This window comes from Balaenoptera ricei, chromosome 17, assembly GCF_028023285.1.
Source record: "Balaenoptera ricei isolate mBalRic1 chromosome 17, mBalRic1.hap2, whole genome shotgun sequence".
NCBI classification, from domain to species: domain Eukaryota; kingdom Metazoa; phylum Chordata; class Mammalia; order Artiodactyla; family Balaenopteridae; genus Balaenoptera; species Balaenoptera ricei.
The window spans coordinates 82,148,924-82,159,906 of NC_082655.1; the positions used below are offsets into that span (position 1 = coordinate 82,148,924).

Below are 10,983 nucleotides of genomic sequence, written 5' to 3' on the forward strand. Positions count from 1 at the left end.
TTACTGGGATATTTTCCAGAAAAGCAAGGTCAGGCTGCACCCCAGAGCTAGTGTCAGCTGTCAGCTCGTCTTGATGTGGGAGGTTGCCTCTTTAACCAGCTTAAACGTTGCCAGGGGCTCTCCCCATCCTCCAGGGACGGCCTCCGGCCCCACCTCAAGAATGAATGGGGGGCGGGGAACTAGTCCAAGCGCCTCTTGCTCTCAGTAACATCACCAAAAACTTGAAGTTATCCTGTGGCACACTCCCTCCTGGCAAAAGGACTGGCAACCTGAGAGCGAGCCCCTCACCCTCCCGCACCCGCAAAGCCGTCGTCTGGACCACACGTGCTCACTCCTGCAACCCCCGGGTTCCCAGACCTCCCTGAGGACCTGAAGCCTCCCTGGTGTCGCGCTCACCACCCAAGACATCCCCACAGAATTCAGCCCTGAGGACTCACGGTGCGTCTCATTAAAGGGGCTGTGAACTCGAGCCAGCCACACCTGGAGGGTCACCCGCCGACGTCACAGTCGGAACGCAGCCCCAGCGCGCCTGGCCGGCCCTCCCAGGGAGACAGTGCCGGCCCGGGAGCCAATCAGCTGCCGCCCAGGCGTTGCCATGGCCACGTCTCCGGTTAGGACCACGCCCGCCCCAGCCCGGCAGCCAATCGGCGACCGCCAAGCCGTTGCCATGGCCACGTCGCGTGTTAGGACCGCGCACGCGCACAGGGGAGACTCGCCGGCAGCCCCAGGCCCAGGGCTCGAGAGGGTCCCGGCAGCCGCCCCCCCGGACACGGGCCGCGGCGCGGTTCCCTGAGCCGCCGGCATGAACCGCAAGAAGCTGCAGAAGCTGACGGACTCCTTAACTAAAAATTGCAAGCACTGTAAGTAAGAATCAGGTGCGGGGTGTGCAGAGGCTCCTGGGCCAGGTCCTGTCCTGCCCGGTGCTGGTGTCCCGCCTGCAGAGTCCGAGCGCAGTCGGAGCCCTCTCCACGCCCGACCCTAAAGAGAAGTCTGGAAGGGAACACCAGCATCAGCTGCTTGGGGCCGGCACCCCCGGCGCCCATGATCTTACGGCGCATTTCCCGGTATCCAGGTATCTAGTGCTGTACCCGCACACATGCACATACTTGCTTCTCAGACCTTCTCTTAACTTACCCTTACGTTATAGAAACGTGATTTATATACCCTGGAGACCCATGTGGATTTAGCTTCAGACACAGGTGGAAAACAAGCACTAAAAACCACCGAACTCAAGAAAAGTAGCCCAACCAACAGCTCTTCTTAGAGCAAATCAACTGGCAAGGTCCAAGTTTTGGAAATTACCAAGAGATCTATGAGGGAAAACGGTTTTCAGTGGTTGAACATCCTTAGGACAGATACGGTGAAGTGGCACAGAAACCTGTATCTCAGAGCAAGGAAATGTGCCTGGAAACCAAGGAGCTAAACACATGGTAAAGAATCTGTTCCCAACTCTAGACCCAACTTTCCTGCAAAGTAAAGGATTAGACTTGGCAGGTGGCAAGATGGACACCTATTGAAGACATCTACTCCCATCTCACACATATTCTGAAAAGTCGTCCTAGAATTTCACAGGTAACCTTAGAATTATATTCGGACTGAAAAACAGGACTGTGCTTGGGCAAGGAAGCTATGGATATGGCTTAGATGAGGGAGATATCTGATGAGCAAGCTTAGAAGTTGAGTGCTGATTGCAAAACTACTGCCCCTTTGAAAAAAATAGAAGCCATAATCCCAAGACTACTCCCACTGTGCAAAGAGAGAACAAACATGTTTTGATGTAGTTCTAGCGATTATGGGATCTAGTGCCTTCTAATCATACTTAGTATCTTATATACTGAGTGGTAGGAAACCCTGTCAGGATGGTGCTGGAAATAAAGGTTAGGCTGTGTATAAGCATCTTAAACGTCTAAAAAAAGTCATCCTATAATTTAAGATATTATTATGGTTATTATAATCTGATGAGAGTTTTGTCCTGTTGTTTTTCTTAAAATACTTTCATTTCTGGGAAAAGGCCAGATCTTAAACATCTAGTAAACATTTTAAATAAACAATGCAATAACTGCTATATACAACGAACACTGAATTTGATTTAGTTCCTGTTCAAGTGAGTTTGCAATGTATTGCAGATATTCTGTGAACATATTAAAAGATAAGTGAGGGTTTCCCTGGTGGCTCAGTGGTTAAGAATCTGCCTGCCAATTCAGGCGACACTGCTTTGAGCCCTGGTCCGGGAAGATCCCACATGAGGAGCAACTAAGCCCGTGCCGCCACAAGTATTGAGCCTGCACTCTAGAGCCCGCAAGCCACAACTACTGAGCCCTCGCGCCACAACTACTGAAGCCCACGCACCTAGAGACCGTGCTCCGCAACAAGAGAAGCCACTGCAATGAGAAGCCCGTGCACCACAACGAAGAGTAGCCCCTGCTCGCCGCAACTAGAGAAAGCCTGCGCGCAGCAACGAAGACCCAACGCAGCCAAAAATAAAATAAATAAAATAAATTTATAAAAGAAAAAGATAAGTGAAAACACGGCAAGAAAACCAGTCAACTCTTTTGATTTTTGTGCTTACATAAAATTTTTAAAGTGAGCCTTAAGAACCTTGATGATTACTAGTTAAATTCTATAGAAATAGTGACTAATCATGGGCATTATAATAATTTTGAGTTTCTTTAAACAGAGGACCTTTCTTCTAAAGTTAGATTTCCTTTTAGTTGCCAGGTGATAATCCCACCAAGATGAAATGGGATTTTGTAGAATCAAAGGAGAAAGTATCTTAAATTGTGGTCTAGTTAATCCACCATTCTGCAGATCTGATATGCACAGCAGACTTACACCAATTCAAAAAGATGAAAATCCATTCTCAAATTTCCTTAATTTCATTTAGTATTGTATTCTTTTTTTTCAATATTTATTTATTTATTTGGCTGCGCTGGGTCTTAGTTGCGGCACGTGGATCTTTTAGTTGTGACATGATATAAGAAACATTTCAGCAGGAGAATTTTTCCTATGGAAAAATTACCCATCTTGGATCTTTTGGGGAATAAATTAAGCTAATACTCTTTCACTTTTGTTTCAGCTGGGATGGAAAAATGGCTAATCAACATCCCCTCAGCTAGCATTTCATATATGTGATCAGACTGCATCATTCTTCATGCAAGTTTTTCTTCCCCAACCATTAACATCACTTTTTATTTTTAGAGTTTTTTTATTGTGGTTAAATATACATAGCATAAAATTTACCATTTTAATTATTTTAAGTGCACCGCTCAGGGGCACTAAGTACGTTCACATTGTTGTGCAGCTGTCACCACCATCCATCTCCAGAACTTTCTCATCTTTCCAGCTGAAACTCTGTCCCCATTAAACTGTTGCTCCCCACTTCCCCCTCCCCCAGCCCCTGGCACCCACCGTCTACTTTTTGTCTCTATGAATTTCACCACTCTGGGTCCATCATATAATATTTGTCCTTTTTCGTCTGGCTTGTTTCACTCAGCATGACGTAGTCAAGAGTCAGGCAAGTTGTAGCATGAGTCACAATTTCCTCCCTTTTTAAAGCTGAATCAGAGTCCATTGTACGGATGGACCACATCTTATGCATCCACTCATCCACCCATGGACACCTGGATTGCTCCCACCTTCTGGCTATTGTGACTACTGCTGCTATGAATAATGGTGTACAAGTTTCAGAGTCCCTGCTTTCAATCCTTTGGGGCAAATACCCAGAAGTGGAATCACTGGATTATGTAGTATTTCTATGTGTAATTGTTTTTGAAGAAGTGACATACCATTCATACCGTTTTCTGTGGCAACTAAAGGCTCTTTTTAAAATTATAACCATTACATTATTTTCTACTATTTATCAATTTATTTACTAAATCACTTGTTTTCCAAAGTTTTCAATGTTCCTCTTAAATTGTGGCACCCCAAACTGGAAATCGCCCTCAAGCCTATCCTGGCCTGCAAGATGAGGTGGGATTTATCCATTTCTTTGGGCTGTTTTCCTTTACATGCACACAGCTTCCGTCCTTGTTTTTAAAAATACTCAACCTTAATTTTGGCTTGTTTTGAAATAAAATCTTCCCCATCTTCCACCTTTACCTCATATTTAAACTCACCTTTATGTTCTTAATGCCAGACACTAATCCTTCCACCTACACACCTCGGACAGCGACGGGGGCACGATTAGCTCAGCGTCTACAGCACCGCCCTCTACGCAGTCGTGTGTGTGCAAGCGTGCATGTGTGTGCACACCCTTTAGACAAAAAAGGCCTTCCTCCAAGGTGCTGCTGCATGGCTGCCTGTTAATTTCCATCCCTCACAGCAAGAACCTTACTGGGTGCTAGAATATGCTTAAATCCTTCTTTATTGGAAAATAGGTGACTCTGATTTCCAAATTCTGGCTCACGGCTTCACGTAAGCTAATGTGAGATGAAAGTTGTTGCCTGGTTTGGGGGAGGCTGGTATCTGTTTCCAGGGAAAAGTTAAACTGTAAATCTCACGAACGCCTATAATCAAAATGCTGGGGGAAAGTTACCATTTTTAACATCACCATGGTTACTTAGAATCAGACCCCACAATCCACATTCAGGTGACCTGGCTAACATTATCGTCCTTTTTCTAAATGTGACTGCACTTACATCTGTTGGGAGGGAGGACTGCTGCCCTTCCTTTAGTGGGAACTTCCGGGTAGTGACCATCCTCTGTTAACTTGAGGGTCATGAATCTCAAAACAGGATCGTCTCCTGTTGACAGCTGCCCATTGATGATTCCAGTGTCGTTCGTCTACAAAACTCATTTGTGCAAAGTTTAAGTTGGACATTAAAGATTAAAAGGCGTTTTTGTTATATCTCAATTTCATTCTTTCACAGTTAATAAATTTGAAGTGAAATGCCTCATCAATCTTTTCTATAACTTGGTGGGTGATGTGACAGAGCGGCAGGGTGTGGTCGTCGGGCTGGATCGGAACGCCTTTCGGAACATCCTGCACATGACATTTGGGATGACGGACGACATGATCATGGACAGAGGTGAGCGAACGTCAGTGTCCAGACGGGCCAAATCCAGCCATAACTGGGAAAAACAGTTTGGAGTTTGGACAAACTCTGGGTGGGAAGCTTCATGTTCTGTGTTCCCAAATCCATTTGAACATAAAAATTTAATTTTTATATTCATAGGGAAGCATGGTAGGGAAGAAGATAGCGACCACTCTTTTTGTGTATTTGGGAAGAGGACAGAGTCAACTTGAATAACTAGGTTTCCTTTCTTTACATTAGAAAACCAAAACTATTTATATTTCTACTTAGTAAATAGAACAATAAATAATAGTTTTAAAAGGACATTTAAATTTCCTTACATCATCGAGAGTATTCCAATAAAAATTAAGATATAATCTTATCTATCATGTAATAGCAGTACTTTTCTTGGGTAACAAAATATAAAATTATATGTTTTATGTTAATATATCAACAAATTTAATGTACCAATATGTGTATATGTTCATTGTTGATTCATGTATTTAGATATTCAGAATTTACTTGTTCTCACAAAGTATGAAGGGAAAATGTGAAAGCTTAAGTAAAAGAGTTTTCCAATGTTATGACACCTTAGTTTCCTCCTTTAACAAATGAGAACATGGGACCATATGGTCGTGAGGTTTTGCCTAAATTTCAGAAGTGAGTAGTGCCCATGCGGGTCCATCACTGAGAATAGAAACGCAGCACAAGTGTCATATTTTACTTCTCTCTCTTTTTTTTTAGTATTCCGAGGGTTTGACAAAGACAATGATGGTTGCATAACTGTATCAGAGTGGGTTTATGGATTATCAGTATTTCTTCGAGGAACTCTGGAAGAAAAAATGAAATGTAAGACTTCATCTTATCCTATTGGTTTGTACTTTATGATAAGTACATCTGAAGAATGTAAATCAATGTCCTCCAGCCCAGCCAGTGGGGTGGGTTTGTCTGTTGTTTGCTTGGTGTGAATTCCCATCAGCCTCTTTTATGGAGCAAATTCAGGTCAATAATAAGGGTTGAAAAAAATGAATAAAAAGGCAAATCAAGAAATTCTGAGGCGGAATCCATGCCAAGCAAGACCGCACAGGCGTGTAGCGCACATGCTGACCATGTACGCATGCGTTTAGGTATGAAGGTATTAAGTGTTTTACATATTTTGGTACTCAAATTGTCATCGTAAAACATCGATTCAAGTTTCTGATTCTTAGTTAATTCCTAACTCATACCAGTGAACTCTGTTGAAGAGGTGCATTTCAATCCATTTTCCAAGGTTTTCACTGTGAGAACGTTAAGTTGTTGTTCCTTGGTCTGCTCATTGCAGCTAAGCGTAGGAAACTTTCTAAGGATTGTTGAGTATATTCAGGAAGCGGACATCAGGCATTTATTGGGGGAATTGATTGCACTGAGGCCCGAGGCTTGATGAAAGCACTACTGGAACCCTGGGCCTTGAACACCATCAGAGCCAAGGCTGCCTTCCTGGCCGCAGCACATTCGTACTGGTTCTTTCTTGAAGATTGCTTTGCCGTGTTTGACTTGAACGGCGATGGCTTCATCTCGAAGGAAGAGATGTTCCACATGCTGAAGAATAGCCTCCTGAAGCAGCCGTCCGAGGAGGACCCCGACGAAGGCATCAAAGACTTGGTGGAAATAACCCTGAGGAAAATGGTACGATGGGTAATTTAGAGTTTCCTCGTGAAATCCGCAGATACGGGGTAGAAATAAGAATTCAGATTAGAGTAACTCTCAGTCTCCTGCCTGGTGAAAGACAGCACTCGGACTGTGCTCTTTTATCATAATATGACAGTTTCTTTCAATGTCAGTACTTAGCCTCATACTTTTCTGATGTCTTCTTTGTGAACACTGGGCCATGAGAAGACAGTGTGTGTTTGTGATGTGTTTTCCATGTTAACTGCGGTGTGGCCGGTCGACCCCAGGACCACGACCACGACGGGAAGCTGTCCTTCGCAGACTATGAACAAGCTGTGAGGGAGGAGACTCTTCTGCTGGAAGCGTTTGGACCGTGTCTTCCTGACCCAAAGGTAACGGCACTACGTTCACAGAGCAGTGACCAAAATGTCATGTAGGAGCCACAGCCCAGGACTTCTTGGTTTGGCAAGTGGTCAGATGACTCACGTTCGCCCACAGAGAACAGCTTCTAAAAAGAGAAAGGCCGCCGAGGAAAAGGGGCTGGTTCATGTCATTGTACTAGTGTAGCCCGGTGCGACTTTTTCATTCACTGACTTGTTTTTACCAGTAAGAAACGATTATTGAAGCGTAATGTGGGCCAGAAACCCGGATGAAAAGCCAACGTGAAACTAATCACACAACAGTGTGATAAGCATTATTGTAACACTAGTCAGTGCCTGGAGCAGTGCCCCATCTCTGCCAGCGTGCCAAAAGCGCTGTGCCTGTGTGGTTTCACACCATCCCCTGACAACCTTATGATGCCCATGTGGTTTCACACCATCCCCTGACAACCTCATGAAGTAGGCAGTATTATTGTCGTCATTTTACAAACGAGGAAACCGAGGCCCAGAGGGTTTAGGCAACTTGTCCGAGTTCACCGGGGCCCTGGTGCTGGAGCTCAGGGGGGTATGTGTAGTCAAGAAGGAGCATGGAAACCAGCTGCAGGGAGATGGGGGGATGGCTGGAGGGACAAGGAAGTGTCCCCGGGTCTTTGCGGACACAGCGGTCAGCCAAATGCCCTAGGGGGAGAAGGGCCCAAGCAGAGAGAATGACATGCATGAGAGAGGGAAGGGGGGAATACGAAGGAACCTGTATTAGAAGAGCCTCTGGGGTCATGAGACTGATGATGAGGCTGGAAGACACAGAGGGCCAAGTCCATGGAGCTCGGAGCTGGATTTTGTCTTGAAGATCATGAGGATTTGTTGGAAGATTTTAGGCAGATGCAGTGATGTGATATATAAATATTACCCTATACCCACCCACCCCAATCTCTAGTCTGTATCTCCAGCTGCCTTCTTAACATACAGAATAGATGATCTCAATAAACTCTTGATTTTCCCCCCAAACTTGCCCCTCCCCCAGTCCTCCCTAACTCAATAAATGACACCCCCATGCACTCAGGTGTTCAGTCAAAACCCTAGGAGTCATCCTTAACCTCTCTGTTGTAACACTTTCCGCTACTCTTTCAAAATAAACCCTTGAATATAATCTCTTCTCCCACGTCTGTTGGCCACCAGCCTCCATCAAGACGCTGTCATCGGTCACCCAGCCCAGGTCATGCTTCCACTGCTGTCCCCCTACTGACTGTCCTCCACAATACCCAGTATATTTAAAAACACAAAGGCTCTCATGCCCCTCTTTTGCTCGAGCCCCTCCCCAGTGGGCTCTGAAGCTGCACAAGGCCCCTGTCTCTCTTTGCAGCCACGTCTCCTGCTGTGTCCTGTCCTCTCTTCCCCTGGAGCCGCCCCGGCCACCTGCCCTGCCTCCCTGGTGCCCTTGTGCTCACCATGACCTCTGTCCAGAATGTTTCCCCCAGACCTCGCCTCGTTCAGTCTCTGCTCAGATGCTGTTGATCATCTTGACTTCTCCTCCCCTCCATCCCTTACCCTGCTTCCTTTTCTTCATAGTTCTTATCATCACACAGAATATATTTACTCACTTATTGTCTGTCTCGACATGTAGATGTAAGGTCCCTGAGGCAGGAACTTGGGGGTTTTTCACCATATTTCCTCACATGTAGTGTGTAGCACATGGTGGGTCCCTAGTAAATGTTGAGTGGATGGATGGATGGATGGATGGATGGATGGGTGGGTAGATGGATGTGTGGGTGGATGCATGGGTAGATGGGTGACGGGTGGACGGGTGGGTGGATCGATGGACGGGTGGACGAATGGACAGGTGGACGGATGGACGGATGGACAGGTGGATGGATGGACGGGTGGATGGATGGATGTGTGGGTGGATGGATGTGTGGGTGGGTGCATGGGTAGATGGGTGACGGGTGGTTGGATGGGTGGGTGGATGGATGGACGGGCGGACGGATGGACGGATGGATGGATGGACGGGTGGATGGATGGGTGGATAGATCTCAGAAGTGCCTGATGGAGAGTCCTGGATCTGATGGAGAGTCCTGGATCTATGTCTTTCCATCTCCTCAGAAACTCCATCATTTACCTTCATCTTTACCCTACATCTTCAACCTCCTTCCTCACTACTAAAACCTTCCCATCAGAATTTAAACAGACCTAAACCTGTCACATCTGACAAACAAAAGGGAAGGGAGGGAGGGAAGAAAAGGAGAGAACTTCCCCTAATTCCACAGCTGCTTCTATTTCCTGTCCAAGGCTTGTTTTGTCACAGCCAAGCATCTTGGAAGAATTGTCCATATTTATGAGCTACACCACCAATGCTTCTTCCCGGCCCCTCTTGAAACCGCTCTTGCCAAGGTCACCCCCGCCTTGTTGAGAAAGCCCAGGCGGTAGGCCCTTGGGTTCGTGTCTTGCTCGAGCTCGTCCCTCCCCCACCCCCAGCTCTCCGTCCAGAGCCTCCTGCTCCGGGACACATCTCCCTCGCCACGCTGAGCCCCCTGGACCCCCGATGCGCTCACACCCACTGCAGTGAACTGAGCTCCCGGCTTCTGGCCGAGAGCCTAAGCTCATGGCGGGGGCTCCTGGGAGCCAGGCCATGGGGTCTCGCCCACCCTGTGGGCCCAGGAGCAGCGCTGGGCTGGGGCAGAGTCCACGCCTGCGGGTGAACACGCAGCCCCTCCCAGGCCCCCGACCCCACTCCTCCTCGGTCACTGCCTGTCTCTTCGGACGTTAGGAGGCCTAATGAACATTTTTTGTTTATTTTTTTGAAAGTCTGTACTAATTTGAGCACTTTCATTTTACAGAGCCAGAAAGAATTTGAAGCCCAAGTATTCAAAGATCCAAATGAATTCAATGAGGTGTGAATTCCTAAATGTCTTGTTGTCTCAAGTGAGTAGAAAAGGAGGCTCATCAGTGTTGTGTATTTTTCCTGCTTAGCTCAGAAGGTGACGGTGAATTGCGTGTTTGGTGAGTGGGATCACGGCTGACTAACGTATTTCATTCAACTTTGGCGTAAGATGCCAGTAAGATAGACGAAGACAAGGAGTTCCTTATTAGCTGTGGTTGGGTTTGGCCAGACGAGTGAACACTGCAGAGACAGGTTATCACCTAGACTGTCTGTTGACACACAACTGTCATAAAATGTTTGTATGAATGAAATGAACAGAGAGAGAGACTGTATCGTCATGAGTTATTTTCTTCACGTCAGAAAGATGCTGGGCACACGTTTAAAAATCACTGAAACTCTTGCGTCTCCCTCCCACCCTCCCTATCCCACAGGGATATATGTATATGTGTAGCTGATTCACTTTGTTATAAAGCAGAAACTAACACACCATTGTAAAGCAGTTATACTCCAATAAAGATGTTAAAAAAAAAAAAATCACTGAAACTACTGAATTTCCTTTGGAGCAGTAAATAATCAAGATGGCATCCAGAGCACGATGATTCTGGCATTTAGCATTGAAACGCCTTTCTGCTGGGCCCTGAGGGAGATTCAGAGACACGGAACCTGTTTTCATACGATCTGTGTTACTGTCTGAGGCGTCTGAGGGCACAGCCCGCTGCCCAGAGCGGCCCTGGGTAAACACCAGGGAAGGACAGTACCACGAGACACCAGGAGGCGAACCCACCTGTGGGTGGGCAGAGGCGGGCAGTGCTCTTCCCTGGATCTGAGGGGTGAGGCCTGGGTGCAGCTCTCAGCTTCCCTCTGGAGTCAGCCGGATGCCTCCCGTGCCGGCGGATGCGGAGCTCCCTCTCTGTCTGGCTCCCCTATGTCTCCACGTGGACCCCACTCTTGGTCCCCGTCCCCCGCCCTGCCCCTCAGTGCATTCCCCCCACGCCTGGGACTCCCCTTGTGCAGCCCCTCGTCTGGGGTCACGTCACACTGTGCCCACCGGCCAGGAAGCCCTGAAGAC

The 10,983-nt window shown here is 47.0% G+C and overlaps 1 protein-coding gene across 2 annotated transcripts; it reads left to right on the forward strand.

The window, feature by feature from the left end:
* Window positions 1-705: 705 nt before the first annotated feature.
* Window positions 706-10,424, forward strand: CLXN (calaxin). Of its 2 annotated transcripts, none has more exons than XM_059901549.1 (6): window positions 706-860; window positions 4,869-5,027; window positions 5,757-5,861; window positions 6,526-6,677; window positions 6,947-7,051; window positions 9,871-10,424. In XM_059901549.1, exons 1-6 carry the CDS (start codon window positions 803-805, stop codon window positions 9,928-9,930), a joined length of 639 nt encoding a protein of 212 aa, XP_059757532.1. In that variant the 5' UTR covers window positions 706-802; the 3' UTR covers window positions 9,931-10,424. The 2 variants fall into 2 exon arrangements, with proteins under 2 accessions (XP_059757532.1, XP_059757533.1); XM_059901550.1 differs by lacking the exon at window positions 706-860 and adding an exon at window positions 869-1,072.
* Window positions 10,425-10,983: the final 559 nt, after the last annotated feature.